Source organism: Quercus robur, chromosome 3, assembly GCF_932294415.1.
Source record: "Quercus robur chromosome 3, dhQueRobu3.1, whole genome shotgun sequence".
Taxonomy (NCBI): Eukaryota; Viridiplantae; Streptophyta; class Magnoliopsida; order Fagales; family Fagaceae; genus Quercus; species Quercus robur.
The window spans coordinates 9,946,742-9,963,052 of NC_065536.1; the positions used below are offsets into that span (position 1 = coordinate 9,946,742).

Below are 16,311 nucleotides of genomic sequence, written 5' to 3' on the forward strand. Positions count from 1 at the left end.
CTGCATACAGAATCAAATAACTGGGGACCTTAACTGAATTTAAAAAAAAAAGAAAATAGGAGAAAGTTGGGTATTTGATTAACACAAAAGGATTGAATCTTGAAGGAGATGTATGATTATGAACCTTTAGAAATAGTGGAGTGTATGATCCTTCAAAAGTCAATTCCAATCTCAAGGATAATTGAGCATTGTAGGAGTAATTCCCACCTTTTCCACCTAGCATCAAGCTGACAAGGAGAAGAAAATACTAGAAAGTTTTTAATGCTATGTTTTATGCCAGTTTACAGAAAAACACTCCTGATTATTTGTTTGAATCACTTGGGTTTTGGTCTCTCTAATTTCAAAGAACAAATCATTCAAAATTTAGTATTTCACGTCATCCTTTGGGTGTTTTTTTTTTTTTTTTTTTGGTGGTAATTAAATGCATAATTTGGAAACTATCTAAAATCTATTGCATTTCTACTCTCAAAATTTCAAGCTGTGCTTTTAATTCAATCACACTACACAAATAACACAACAATAATTCAAGAAAGCATAGCAATCTATGTGTTAAAATATCTTAAAATTTGAGCAAAACATGACATGGTACAAGCTAATACATACAAAAAAAATTCAGCAACTAAATACTGGTACGGGATCAGTTATCTAAGTTGATCTTCAACAACAATATCACTCCAATATCAGCATTTTTCAATCTTTTTATGCACCTAAATCAATAAGCCAAGTATATCACCTTTAACAACTTATTTATGAGATACAATAGAAATTATTTGGATGAAGAAGCAAAAGATAGGTTTATGTATAACACTTTCAGGTCAAATTTTATGAGAGAAGAAAATAAAGGAAATAGAAGGTACCAACCCACCTAGTTGTTGACTATTCGCACAATTGCAGAGCCCAAAAGTTTTTAAACAAGAAAAAGTACAACAATGAGACTTTTTCTATAATTCAATTGCTTTTGCATATGAGAGCAATGGTACCAGTGGCATGCCCCCTTTCCTGCTGGGTTTAATTCCTTATATATAAATGCCAATGTCTTTCAGTAGAAAGATCCAAAGAAAACAAAGAATTGGGATTACTCATATCAGAAAACGTGAGGAATTGGGTTCATCCATGTGAGCAATTTTAGGCAATCCTCCCATGATTCCTTTGCACCCTTTCAGTTGTTTGTATAGTGCTTTGAAAATATCTGCAAATTAAATTGGCCACAAACATCAATATCGAAGACAAAGAAGTTGGCATAAAAGGGAAAAAAAATGTTGTATTTTTTATTGCACAGAAAGTACAAGTACAGTTGTAGTACCTACCCAAAGAAGCAGAAGCATATTGGTTGCTAAACAAGAATTTAATCCTTAATTCAAAAGTATGTGAACATGTGGGACATGAGCAAACCAATCCTTGCCATTCTCTCCTGGTATCTTTCTTTCAAGCAAGGACAGTCAATGATTGTCAAGTTTGTAAATAGGAGAGGCAACTCATTTCTTCAAGAAGTGATATCAGATTTGGGCATTCATAAATTTCAATATTTTCTTCTAGGGGCACTCCAAATTTTCTATAAATAACAAATATCAAAATAAGAAATTTAGTATAAAAAAGGGAACTTGGTTACTATAGAATTGCATTAAGGGCTCACATTTCTTTTTGACTATATGCTTTTTCCTTAATTGCTATCTATTTGTCATTTTATTTGTTACCATTAAGCATTCAACTTAATTATTATTTTTGGTAAAAATGAATTCCTAGACTTAGGACATACAAGATTCCAATTTATATGCTTTTTTATAGATGTCAAACAAAGGCTGGATTATAACTTTGTGCCTTTATGGTAAGTTAAGCAGCCTTAAGGATTCAAGACTACATCAAAGATGAAAGGAAATTCATGAAATGTAAGTGCAAAACCACTTTCTATACAATACTCTTATGATGTCTCAACTTTTACTATCCATCTTAATGGAATATTTGTGCAGAACAACAGCTACTCAGTCTATGAAATATATGATACGTAAAAATCCCTTTATTCTTCTAAGGTTGTCGAATTAACGAATTATGCTTTTAAATCAAAGGTACAAGATTGGTAACTATGCTTTTGACGGCTTTGTTTACACACTGATATGCACCCATATTTTCATAGAATATACAAAAATCCAAAGGTATAGAAAATATAAATCAACTTCACAACCTGTTAATACTATAAGTCACTTGTTTAACCAGGATAAAATATTTTCTCTCAATAGTTGTTGTAAACTAAGAAATTCAAATATAGGCTTTATGAATATTGTTCTTTGTGTAGGTAGAAGAGAGTAATAGAAGTAATGCATCATATTGACTCTCATAGGCAACACATTACAGTTTTCACTAGCAAAACAAATATAGGAAGTAAAAAGTGAAGTGATTACCCTTGTAATATTCTGATATGAACAAGAAAACTGATGCTCCATAGGGTAGGCATAGAACATCCCAAATAGCAACTTGCAATTGCCTAAAACTGAATCCTCAAAAAGGTATGGGTAGAAGATGAAACTAATATCCGTAGCATTTTGCATGCAAAATGAGGATTTGTATTTTCATTAACTAAATCTGCCAACGGAAAGAAAACAAGATAATGATTCTTAGGGCCTGTTTGGATAAGCTGTTTTAAAATGTGCGTTTTTAAAACTAGCGTTTTTAAAACGTGCGTTTTGAAAACTCCATTTTAAAAACCGCTGATAAGTGTTTGGTAAAAATGTGAAAATATGCGTTTTCTTTTTTTAAAATCATATTTAAGCGTTTGGATAAGCTGTTTTAAAAATAGCTGTTTTGAGTGTAAATTCCAAAAAAGGACTTAACTATTTTTTGAAGGTTATATTGTCATTTTTCCTATGATCAGCATTTTTTTATTATTGAAAATATGTAATTAAGCTTAACAATTACATTAATAATAACAATAATAATAATGTTTTCATTATTGAAATTCATGGAGAGAAGTTTATAAAATTTAAAATAATAAAAATAACTCATCAAGAAAAAGATATTAAAATGATTAGGAAAATAATTATATTAAAATGTTAATTGCCAACAATATCAATACTAGACAATCCATTATAATAATAAAAAGGTTCTTATTTGAAAAATCAAAAACCAGAACACCAAAATAGAAATAATAAAAATATTGTTTACAACCCACAAATGGATCGAGCTATTTTGTCACGAACAAATTTCATCTCCTCATCTTGTATATTTTCAACGTTTGCTTGTCTGCTACTACCTTCTCCACTACTATTGCTTCTTGGTCTGTCCAAGTCATGTTCATCCCAATTGAATCCCTCATCTTCCCTATCATGTTTTCTGATAAAATTATGCAAAACACAAGTAGCAACTATAATGTTTCTTTGGTGCTTAATGTCATAAGGTGGCATTTGCTTCAAAATTTTCCATTTATTCTTCCACACTCCAAATGTTCGCTCAATTGCACTTCTAAGAGATGAGTGAACATAATTAAACCTCTCTTCTATGTGATTCCCTCGACTAGCTCGTCGAAAATCTGAAAGATGATACCTCTGTCCCTTATAAGGTGGCAAGTATCCTTTCCTTAAGGGGTATCCAGCATCAACTAAATAATATTTTCCTAGTAAAAGAAAAAAAAATGTAAGATGTACATAAATAATATCCTTCATACATATTTAATACACAAAAATTTATATACCTGGTTGTGGTTTTGGAAAGTTGACAGATTGTCGACGGGTAGCATCTAAGAAAATACGTGTATCATGTGCTGCACCCTCCCATCCAGCCATAACAAATGTGAAAAGTAAATCAAAATCGCATGCTGCCATCACATTAAAAAATGTCACGCCCTTTCTATTATAATATGCAGCTTTCTTGTCATCTCCAACAACAACTTGGATATGTGTACCGTCAATGGCACCAATGCAGTCCTAAAATAGAATATAAATTTTAGTTACTTAGGAAATAATCCTAACAAATATTATAAACAAATTAGAATGTATGAAATGAATACCTGAAAGTGTGGCATGTACAATGGATTCTTTTGTATATGTCTTGGAACTACACTAAATGTAGGATCAGAAGGCTTGAAGATATCTATTGACATTATGTTAAGGCGTTTCAGAACTCTATGAAAATGTCTATGCATAGTCTCACCAGAATGTTGGAATCTTTCTTGAACCATCCTATAACAAGTTCCTTGTCCAAGTATCATTAAACATATACCTACTGACTCTTCAAGCCTAATATGCCCGGTGTGCTGAAGTCCATATGTATGTTGTAAAACATTACACAATTGAAGGAAAACATGTGGCTTCATTCTAAACATTTCGTAACATTTCGTTTCATTACCCGTCAAACAATCCATCAACCACATATAGCCAGTTTGTTCAGAATCTCTACAAGGTTGTTTATCAATATATTTTATATAATATGTCACTGCATCATGACATCCAGCAACAGCAAGATCATATAATTCCTCATCATCATATTCATCGCTTCAACATCATAAGAATTATCTTCATCACTATTATCAATATGATCATTGTAATCCATAGGAATGTCACCTAAAATATTATAGCAACAAATTAGATAAATCACAATAAAGAAAATGAGCAAACATTTAAAATTACGTAACTGGATAAATCAAAATAAGTATCTATCATACAACAAAAGCCCACAAAAGTACCTACCTAATAGTCATGACCCCCCATAGTTAGTCTATGACAAAAACCCCCCTACGTATAACTTAAAGACAACTTATCTTAAGAGCACCGTACAGTGGATGTGTTCTTAAATAAAAAGTACTTTAGGAGCACCTTATACAAAATGGCAATAATACTTGGCAATAATACTATTGTCAGAGCCTCCTAATAATACTACCTTATACAAAAGTATTATAAACTTTGTTTCTTATAGGCCAAATTCCTTAAGACTACATATTGGCAATAATGGTACCGTCAGAACCTCTAAAGTTGTACCAAAGCATCAAAGAAATGTGTCTAACAATCATGTCAGTACCTCCCATGTTAGTACCTCCCATATAGCAATAACCATCATGTCAGTACCTCCCATGTTAGACCAAAGAATCAGGTTCATGTGTCTAAAGTGGGTTCCGCCACTAAGAAATGGAGGAATCTAGTGGATCCCCATGTTTGTGAGATGTACTCATGATTAGGAGCTACAAATTTTGCTCATTTTTTTCCCAAAGTCTGTATTCATTCCAGCTCCAAATAGGAGTGGAGGACAAAATGCTATGCTTATGTAATTCTAAAAAAAATATGGGTATACAACCTGCATACTCCTTAGATTCTTCTTTTCTACATTTGTTTCTTTGTTAACTCTATAAAAAAGGGAGGAGGGGTGGAGAAAGAGAGAAATTCCATTTAAGAGATTTTCAGCATATAAACATAGATTCCATGTTATATATCCATCAGCTGCCAACCCAATACATGTCCTTTTTTCAGGCCTTAAATGAGTTGTATTTTATAATGTTACTCAAAAGGCCTACTAGTTTCATTATTGAAGACAAAACAGCAGCAATGAAACTATTTATCTGGGCAAACAATGTTCTTCTCTCAGCAGAGCTAGTAATTGTTGCAGCAATTATGCTTACTTTCTGCAGAAGCAGAAAATGAATACAAATTCAAATTCATAATTACATGTGTAATAGTGGTTGACAAATTAATACAAGAAATATTCCAACTAGAGCTGTCATCACTGTCAAGAATCTCACAATCAATTTAATACAAGTTAATCTCACAATCAATTTAATACAAGTTACAAAGCACATTAAAACTCCACGTTAAAGGAGATTTTAAAAGTCATTACATAAAGCATAAGGCATAACACATATTCTAGAGTAAGGAATACAATAATTAATCTGAAACTCAATTTCTTGCTTCCTTCTCAGCTGTTGAAAAGAAGAATATATGCACTTTCATTGTTACACCTTTCCTCATACTAATTATAAGGATAAGAACCATGTTAAAAATTTAAAATACACACCCTAGCTACCAAGTACAGGCTAATATGAGTCAACATAGTCAAACACTCAAATTGGCTTGCTGTATATATCGAGAAACCAGGTGATTTGATTTGATATGTAGGGGCTGTATACTTCTGCATCCTACTGAGCTGTTGAGAACACAAGGAAATCATACTTGCCCCCACGGTTAACTATGCAGTAGGTAATTTGGAAGCTCAATAACAGAGGCTAACATGAGTCTTGTTTAAATTTGTTTTGCCCTTTATGGCAACTAACATGAGAGTTAAGATTAAACATCTAATTCCACCACTATTTAAGAGAATTATTTAGGCATATAAATAGCTGAGCACGATAGAATGACCATATGTTTAATCTTCCCAGGACTGAATTGGTGCTGTGAACAGTGACTGTATTATGGCTTGATCCTCACAATCTTCTATATATTTACTCTTAGTAAGTGGTAAACTATATAAATATATATATATATATATATATATATATGTGCATGCATTAAACAATCAAAGATATTAGATAAACTGAGGACCTCTAATCAAATTCAGAAACTTCCATAAGATTCACTACAAAAGCACCATATAAAAAATTACCCTCCATGTAATACTCTATCTTTGTGATTCAAACACCCTAACAGCCCAACAAGTTAAAACACCCTAACAACCACATTATTCGAAGGATAAAACAACAAACCATGAAAAACATCTCTCTCTTCCATAAAACATTATTCAAAGGATAAAACATAAAACGCCCTAAGTGCCAAAGTAGTGCCCTCCTAACAATCTTGCCTCCTCTTGCAGAAACTGAAGTTGTAAATATGGTTCTTCCATCACGACAAACATCTCTCTCTTCTCTCGTTTCTGAAAAATATGTGCTGCCATAAGGTAGAGTTCAGAACCCTTCTCAATGCCATCTAAGGTGCACACGCGTTCCATGACATTACGAATAGTACTACTTGGCTCCACTGAAAAAGCTGAGTTCCTTAACTCCACAACATCACAGATACGACTAAGTTGTTGTGTCAACTATAATGCCGTTCCTCCTTTCTTCCCTTTGCTCTGTGTGGATGATGGTAAAACTCGCTTCTTTCCTTTTTTTTTGTGTTGGGTTAGGTGGTTGTGTAGGGTTAGGAGTCTCATCTTCATGAATGTCATCATCACCATTTGGAGAAGATGAGTCAGCAGAAGTATCACCTAACCCCTCCTTAGGTGTCTCAAGATCATCAGGTAACACACCTGAAGTGGGGGCCCATGCTAAATCTCCTGTGGCCGCAATGTCCTTAAACATAATGTCTAATAAGTCAATATTCTCCAAACCTTTCTCTCGAAATTTTGCAGCTTCAGGAACCTCCTACAATTTGGAATATTTTCATTAATAACTCAAATAGCATGGTTTATCTACTAATACAAAATATGTACAATGGGTTATACAAAACATACCATTAGTTTCCTCTCCCACCACTCATCAGTTGCAGCTATTGTTCCTTTGGCTGCATCCCATCCCAATCCAGTTTCACTTCCCTTCAACTTATTCCAAAGTACCCAATCTTTCTTCAAACTATCCCATTTATGCTTATACTTCGACCTAGGATATTCCTTTCCAGTTTTCTTTTCAAAAGTTGCTATAATATTTGTCCAACCCTTTTTACTAAAGTGGGTATTAGGTCGATTACCCTTAAATACCTCATCCACACAAGCTTCGCAAAAGATAGTTGTTACTCTTGATGGCCATTGAGATCTAACATTTGAGCTATTTTGGGATGGCTTACCCATCTAAAAAAAACATAAGTTTGTTAATATTAATGTTCAGCCAAAGAATCAAACAGTTTCACCTCAAGTTTTAAGGACAATATTGTGTTCCACAAAATAGATGTTCTTTAAGAAAGACTAGCACAATCTTGATACCTTATCAGTTATAAACATAGAAAAGAGGTTTAATACAAATGATCTATTTACAATAACTGTTTCTGTTTGATAAAATATGGTTAGTACAAATGGTCTGTGTGATAAAATATATAAGTTCAAAAGCTTTGATCAACAGAGAATGGTGACAAAGTTGAAAATGTAGATGCAAAAGTAGTACCAGCCTTTTTCAAAAGTAGTACCAGCCTTTTTCAAAGAAACGCCAACTCTAGCTAATTTGGAATTTTGACCTTGTCTCATATCTGGATACGTAATCAAATTATTGAGAACCTTAACTGAATTTAAATAAAAGAAAGTTGGGTATTTGATTAACACAAAAGGATTGAATCTTAAAGGAGATGTATGAACCTGTTGAAATATGCAGAGAGTCGATCCACACCTATTTGCTTGAATTGATTTTTGAAGTGATGTTAGATTGGGGAGAAGAAAATACTAGAAAGTTTCCATCACTAAATTTTATGCTGGTTTACAGAAAAGCACTGACCTTTTCCTTGAATTCACTTGGGTTTTGGTTTCTCCATTTCCAAAGAATAAATTATTCAAAATTCATCAGAAATCTAGTGCATTTCCAAGCTCAAAATTTCAAGCTGTGCTTTTAATCCAATCATACTACACAACTATAAATCAAGAAAGCATAGAGATTCATGTGTTAAAATATCTTAAAATTTGAGCAAAAAAAAGTAGAACATTGGGATTTTTTTTGTGATTCAATTGCTTTTGCATATGAGAGCAATGGTACCCGTGGCATCCACACCCTTCCTGGTGGGTTTAATTAATCCTTTTACTTCATAGTTCACATAGAAAAAAAAAATCGACAAATGAAATAAATGCAAGTGTTTTTGGACATACCAAGAATAGGGTTACCCATTGGGTTCATTCGTGAGCAATTTTAGGCAATCGTCCGTCCCATGTTTCCTTGGCAATTGTACAATGCTTTGAATAAATCTGCATATTAAATTGCAAATAAATTGGAAGGGAAAATCATTAGGTATTCCCGAAGTATCATAAATGCGTATTCTCACCTCTCACATAAATGGTGGGTCCCACCATGAATTTAATTAATGAGACCCACCATTCATATGAGAGGAGGGAGTATGCATTTATAGTACTCCAAGAGTATACAATAATTTCCCAATTGGAAGAAGATAAAGAAGTCGGCACAAAAAGAAAAGAAATAGTACAAGTTGTAGTTCTTACCCGAAGAAGCCGAAGCATATTGGTTACCGAACAAGAATTTAATTCTTAATACTAAGAATCATAATATTGAAAATTTGGGACATGACCAATCTCGCCAATTCCCTTCTGGTATCTTTCTTTCAAGTGGGGACAGGCAGCGATTATCAGGGTTTGTAAAGAGGAGAGCCGATGCATTCCTAATGGAAGTGATGTTAGATTGTGGCATGAACGGACTTCAAATCTTTTGAGTGATGTGAGACTTCTAATCCCTTTGGGAAGTGATATCAGATTGGGCAAACCAGAAATTTCAAGTGTCTGAAGCGCAGTAAGGTTGCCAATCTCTTCGGGAAGTGATATGAGATTGTGGCATCCATCAATTGTGAGGCGTTGCAGAGGGCTAACACCAACAGATTGTGTCTTCATGATCGAACAGATCAACCTCCTCGCACCAGCTAATAGATAGCTTCTTGAGGGAGGTCAGATGTTGCATAAATAGAGACAGAGATAGAGATTTTAGTCTATCGCATCCCTTTATCTCTAGCTCCTCGAGAGAAGCCAGGTTTTGCAACCACTGCTCTGGCAGTAACTCTATGTCCTGAATCCTATCCAAAGATAGAAACTTTAATTTGGAGAGAGGAGGGGAGGAGTTCGAAGCAGAGGGAATCGAAAAGATAACTATCATATTCATTGTTTGTTGCAATGGATTGCAACTGGAAACTGTTAGTCGTAGCTGTTCTTCAAGATTTGGAAACAATGGCATGCAAGTCAGGTTTTCGCAAAAAGAAATTTCCAATTGTAAAAGCCGAGGAAAAGAAGGCAATGATACATGCGACTGGTACTGATGACTTGATGTTACCACACCCACTGTATCCCTCCTCCACCATCCCTTTAGATTAGGGCAGCTCCACAATTTGAGTGACTTTAGGGATGGGAAAAATGTTGATGAAGCAGAGATCTCTTCAGTGATTTCCCGGTCTGATATGTATTCCAGACCATCCATAAATTCTAGAGATAGATTTCGGAGATTTGGGAGTTGATACATTGGTGATAGATGTTGGCACATTGATTGTGATATTTCTAATATCACAAGACCAGTTAGCGAAGGAAGCCAACTCGGAAATCTCACACCCTGGTACCCTACCACCGTCAACCATTTTAAATTCTGGTGTGGCCGGAGGCCTTCCATTAAATTTTCATCTTCCCAAACACCTGCGACATCATTACCTAGCTTACCCCATATTAATTCCAATTTTCTAAGATGCTGCCTGTCCTTCAAATTCGCAGCCTTGGCTTTAGAGGTGGCATCTTTCACTCGTACCTTAATTCTAATTCTTAGGTCTCCTCTCAAGTTATTTAGCTTGTTCAATCCCGGAAGACCAATGCAAGTAAGTTCCTTGTTTACAATAAACAACGGTAATACTTGAAGAGAAGTCAACTGCCTTAATCCAAGTGGCATATGAGTCAAACTGTAATAAGCTTTTAAATCAAGATTCCGAAGGTTGAATCATTTTTGAATGTTTCCCGGTAGTTCTTTAAGAAGAGTACAACCATTGAGGTTTAATGTTTGCAAATTCAACAATCTAGTAATAGAACTAGGGAGAACTTTAATGTTATTCGCAGAAAGATCAAGGTACTTTAAATATGTTAACTTTTCTATAGAATTTGACACCACCGTAATATATGAGTTACGTAGGTCTAATGCACGCAAGCATCTTAAACTAGAAAAAAGTATTTCCCCAGATTCTTCCTCTCCTAAAATTTTAGTGAAATTCTTTTTTGGATCCACCAAAATAAATGTGCGTATCTTTTTTGCTTTGAATAGCGAATTTAAATCCTTCTCAAGCACACCAACAGATGCAACTGATAAGTGGCAAACATTTTCATTGACATTTTCTATATTTGAATCAATATATGTGCACTCAACTCTTGAGATTGATTGAGCAAGATCATGGATTAGATCATGTATTTTAAAACTAATTGTATTCCCAAAACTATCTTCTCTAGCTTCTTGGAAGAAGGACCTCCAAAGTAGGTCCATACAATACTCATTAGCAACATCCTCCATATGTAGCTTTTCGTTTGATGATGATATAAATCCTTGTGCTATCCATAGATTTATCAATGTTAACTTTGAAATCTCATGATCTTTAGGAAACAATGAACAATAAGCGAAACAACACTTTAAATGTGATGGGAGATGATCATAGCTCAATTTTAGAATTGGTAAAATGCCACTATTATTTTCTTCTTGAGTTACATTTGTAAGTTATTTATTCTTGATATATAACCATTCATCCTCTGTCTTTTTGAAGTATAGTATTCTCCCTATTGCCTTAATAGCAAGAGGCACTCCACAACATTTGTGTACAATATCCATTTCAATTGCTTCAAGATTAGGATTAATCATCTCTTGCCTTTTTCTAAATGCCATTTGCTTAAATAAAGACCAAGATTGGTTTTTCGAGAGGCCTTGTAGATAATACGGTGAGATGGTGCTAGTAATCTCTGCAACCAATTTAGTCCGTGTAGTTATCACCACCTTACTTCCCTTTGAGCCACCCATCAATAGTCTTTTCAAATTATACCACTTTTCTTCATCCTCATTCCACACATCATCCAACACAAGTAAGTACTTTTTTTGGTTGAGTGTTTTACGAAGTTCATTTTGTGCTTGCTCCATTTCAAGGTTTTCAAGTTTCAAACCAATTGCACATTTAATTATCTTTTCAGCAATTTTTTGTACGTCAAAGACATCAGAGACACACACCCACATGTGCAACTCAAAATAATTATTCACTTTCTCATCATTGTATACATATTGAGCAAGTGTAGTCTTCCCCAGCCCTCCAATCCCCACTATGGATATAAACGAAACATTCTCTTGCACATCATAGTCCAATAATAGATCCATAATGGCTTTCTTATCCTCTTCTCTCCCAATAACTTCTTCTTCACATACAAAAGAGTAAGTTTGCTCCCTCTCCCTAGTCAAAAGCCCGGTTTGTAAAGGATGTACTACAAACTGGAACTTATTCATATCATTTGCTATTGCATCAAATCTCTCCCTCATCGATGTTATTTTTTTAGCCATATCATAACGAAAAGCAAGTTGGTTTGAACTCGAAAAGAAAGTAGTAAAAGAAGTACGTACCCTCTTTGCCATTTGATCACCACCCATCACCCTTTGACGCATATCTTCAGTGTAGAATTCGGTCAGCAAGTCATCCGCATCATAGACTGCATCTCTAAGCTTCATGATCCAGTGCTTGACTCAATGGCTTTTGCCCTGCTGCTCCTCAGCATCCAGAAGTACAGCTTGAACAGCGGAAACAGTATCCTTCAATTTTTCGAACTCATCTTTGACACCCCACACGGATCCAATCTCTGCGAAAGCCATAGAGCCCAAATTTTCAATGATCGTCTGCGCAACTCCATACAGGATTGCTTCGGCCATTTCTTCTTCGTGAGAGAAAGAAAACACTGAAAGATAGGTTAGATCACAAGAGAGCAAATAGCAGTTGTTGAACTGGTTTTTGGATGGAAAGCAGAAGCAGTAGTTGAAGTTGAGATCCAAAGTAGTTGAACTGCTCTAAATAAAATAATGATTGATTCCACGTAACAAATAAAATAATCACTCTGCGTGAAGACTTAAATGTGTGGATACAGCTTATTTTGCTAAAAATTGAAAACTAAAAACTGAAAATACTATACCAAAATAATTTTTAAATGTGTAAATAGTGTCGTAGGACTCATTTTTAATGAAAAAATTACTGAAAAATGAGGTTTGTGGGTTTAGTGAACAATACACAGATCCACTGGTCTTGCTGAAAAGTTACTTAAAAGTCAAAAAGGACGGCTAAAAAAAAAAAGACAAAACGTGAACGTGCAAAACGTAAATCTAAACCGTACCTTAACAGTTTGAAGCTGCACCAAAGGAAGAGTTGGTCAGCCAAAGCCCAAATATTAGAAAGGATGATTCCACTTGACAAAAAGTTGAGATAAAGTCACAAAGGCAAAAAACCAAAGAGCAATAATAAAAAACCAAACAGGCCTTAACGCCTGTTTGGTTATGAAAAAAACACCATTTTTTGTTTTCATTTTCAGTTTTTAGTCCTATAAACAAAAAATTGGTTTGATTTTAACATTTGTATTCAGTTTTCATTTTCAGGGTTTGTTTGGAATCTACTTATTTTGCTGAAACTGAAAACTTTTTACTGAAAGTACTGTAGATAAAGGTAAAAGTTAGCTGAAATAGTACAGTGAGACCTATGAATTGTACCAAAAATTGCATTAGGACCCATGAATAGTAGCAAAAATAAGGTGAATAGTAAAATAAGCGGGCAAAATTATTCATACCAAACGAACACTCAATCTCCTAAAAGTTGGATTTGAATACAAAAAATGAATATAACTTTTTAACGTTTTCGTATTCTATGAATATGAAGAAAGTGGCATATTTGCAAATATTGTGAAAACACAAAATTACTTTTTTTAGTAATGTGATGTGTGTGAGTGAGAAATATATATATATATATATATATATATATATGTAGGGGCTGGGTTCAAGCACTTCTTCTATTGGATGAGTGGACTCAACCCAGCTAACCCAATACAATAAATTTATAGAGAGTAGGTTCAAGAACTAAGTCTTAGTAAGGATTACAACAACCAGACATGGTTATAAACGGATTGAACAACAAGGACATGGAGCAAAATATAAAATTCTGTCCTAGGGTCTTTCATCCGAGGAACTTAGTGTTCTTATTCTTTCTTCGATGCTAGGCTATAAAGGTTTTCCGGAATCATGCAAACTACTCCAGTCTTCTCTTTCTTTTCTTCTTTCCCGAGGATCCTATCCCCCATTCTTGGAGGATCTCCCACATTATATATCCCCTTACAATCGATCTTGGCCCTCTATCTGTTGATCATGCAGGTCATTGCTCGAGTGCTCGTCCCATCAACCACCTTCCCAAACCCTCTGTGAGTTGCGGCGACCAAGACCACACTGTACAGGGGTCATTCTCTCATTAATGTGGCCAGAACGTTAGTTGGGTGCATTTAATGAGGAGGTGACAGTTTCTCCTTGAATCGCTCCTACACCATATCCTCATGGGTGTCCTACTGTACTTGTCCTTTTTCTGGGGGTGCTTTAGGAGGCTGCTTTTGACTGCGTGTCGTTCTTTCCTTCTAGGATCTGGAAGGCCGAGAACAGGATCGTCCTTGGCAACGTTTCTAGGCTATGTGGGCTTTTTTTGTTCGTCCTTGGCCATTCCTTCCTCCACGGCATGGGCCCTGTGCTTAGTATAAAGTGGGTCGGGGTTGTCAAATTCTTAGGCCCCACAATAGCCCCTCAAAATCCTGCTGTCCGGCTCCTCGGACGGAGGGGAGGATTTTAGTGTCCTCGGGCCTATATCATGGCTTCTCAAGTCTTTTCCTCCATTAGTGCCAGAGCCTCTTCACTTGTCTAAGGCATGTTCTTGGAGCCTTGGTATACGGAGCGCGTTTTCATTAAATTCTGGCGGCTCTGTGCTCTCCACATTCAACGGTGTGATGGTAATCATACAGTGGGGATTTCCTTAACCTTAGGGGCAGGAAAACCTGCATAGTTACTTTTAATAGGAGGTATAAATACCCATTTGAATCGATTTTTCTCTTTACTATTGCACTCAAGAGTTCTTGCGCACATATCCTGAGTTCAGTCAAATCTCCAACTAAACTCACGTCTCTTTCCAGCATAAAAACCCTGTCCGAAGAGCTTTTCCTCATTTCTATAAGTTTTCTTCTCTCTCTAACTCACGTTTTCTTTCTTCTAAGTTTCTTCCCCTCTTACTCCTCTCCTTCTTTCGTCCTTCCCTGAGTCTTTTTAGTCGTTTCTAGGGATGGGTAAATTAAAAAAGTTGGTTGAGTTTGAAAGACGATGGAAAAATTCATCACCGATTATAGGATACCCCCTAATATAGGTTTGAGGTATTATGAGGAAGGGGAGTGGCATTTTAGGAGGAAGGAGGGTGAAGTAGTGACTCCCCTAATCGCCTTCATAGAAGGTGGCGTGAGAATCCCTATGGAGCCGGTAATGAGGGATTACCTTAGGCATTTCCGGTTAGCTCCCACCTAGTGCGCTGCCAACGTGTTTTGGATCCTGGGTTGTGTGGATGCCTTAACCGAGAAAATGGGGTTGAGTTTAACCCATCACAATGTAAACTGGTGCTACAACCTCCAACACCTAAGGGGTAAGTCCTACTATATGAAGACGAGGGACGATAAGGTTTGGCTTATTCAGTGCCTCCGTGAGACCAGCAAAGGGTTGAATAAGGACTTCCTCATTGTGTTTGGGGAATGGCACGATAGCCTTCATTGCCCAACAGAGGAGGGGGAACCCGGTGGGGTATCGAGAGTAGGAGAGAGCTAATCTTTTGTGCCATCATAATTTGCATTGTTTGGTTACTAATGTGAATGTGTTTTCTTTTTGCAGATCCACACACTTTTGAGCGACACTTTCACCTCGTCAACCGGGGAGATTTAGAAACTGTTCTAAAGGCGGCGGTTTTTGTGAATGAAGCTGACAACCAAGTTAAGGCCGCTCACAAGATCTTAGGGTACGATCCCATCCAAAAATCATTTCCCGCCCCGAAGCACGTGATCATAGCCAACGATCCTCAGCTTCATAAGATCACTATAGCAGAACACGAATTTTTGATTCCTGAGGGATCTCCTGTCCCAGAAGGCATCCCTTTGGAAGGCACTTTTTCATCCCACCCAACAGTGGAGGCCGAGGGTGACTTGGGTCCGTCCGAGAAAGAATTTGGCGTATTTGATCGAGTTAGTCCATCTGAGGATCCTTCTGGTGACTAGGGCGACCCCAATTTGACTGAAGCGGATCTCCTATCAGCAAGGGCTTCTTCTCAGCCCTAAATGGGTTTTAAGAGAAAACTTTCATCTAGCCTGCTCGATCTGATTGAGGGCCAGCCAGGGAGGGACACACTGGGGAAGCAGCAATCCAAACTTCCTCCTCCTCCACCCCAGCCTTAGCCTGCTCAGACCAGGCCATCTTCTGCCCAACTGCAGCCATCGCCCCCTCGATCCAGACTTCCTCCTTCTTCCCAATCGACCCTGCCTCCTCGATTCGAGCCCGCCGATTCGAAAAGGAAGAGAGTTTCCAAAGGCAAGGAGTCCATGGATGGGGGGAAGTCTCACCCCTCTCGAGAGGAAGATGAAGCCTTGCGAGCTTCC

At 36.3% G+C, this 16,311-nt stretch overlaps 3 protein-coding genes across 59 annotated transcripts in view; all 3 read right to left on the reverse strand.

Annotated features, from left to right (window-relative positions):
* LOC126716982 (putative disease resistance protein RGA1) overlaps positions 1-16,311 on the reverse strand; it is a 103,923-nt gene that overhangs the window by 20,636 nt on the left and 66,976 nt on the right. The window lies entirely within an intron of this gene.
* LOC126716986 (L10-interacting MYB domain-containing protein-like) overlaps positions 1-16,311 on the reverse strand; it is a 39,255-nt gene that overhangs the window by 295 nt on the left and 22,649 nt on the right. The window contains exons 1-6 of one of the 8 annotated variants that reach the window (XR_007652353.1): positions 9,103-11,336; positions 8,755-8,850; positions 2,397-2,577; positions 1,308-1,552; positions 1,080-1,189; positions 125-227 (exon numbers count right to left, since the gene is read on the reverse strand). Coding sequence is in view for 2 of the 8 variants with exons in the window: in XM_050418123.1 (XP_050274080.1) it covers positions 6,992-7,333; positions 7,423-7,755 (675 nt within the window). In the remaining 6 variants the exon portion in view is untranslated. Of the gene's footprint in view, positions 1-29; positions 228-388; positions 1,190-1,303; positions 1,553-2,396; positions 2,578-6,481; positions 7,334-7,422; positions 8,148-8,754; positions 8,851-9,102; positions 12,612-16,311 lie in introns of those variants that run through there. The other 7 variants (XR_007652352.1, XR_007652354.1, XR_007652349.1 and 4 more) reach the window with 7 other exon arrangements.
* LOC126716987 (protein ALP1-like) lies at positions 3,133-4,451 on the reverse strand. Its single transcript, XM_050418125.1, has 3 exons — positions 3,998-4,451; positions 3,683-3,914; positions 3,133-3,604 (listed from the first exon to the last, which is right to left on the reverse strand). Exons 1-3 carry the CDS (start codon positions 4,358-4,360, stop codon positions 3,153-3,155), a joined length of 1,047 nt encoding a protein of 348 aa, XP_050274082.1. The 5' UTR covers positions 4,361-4,451; the 3' UTR covers positions 3,133-3,152.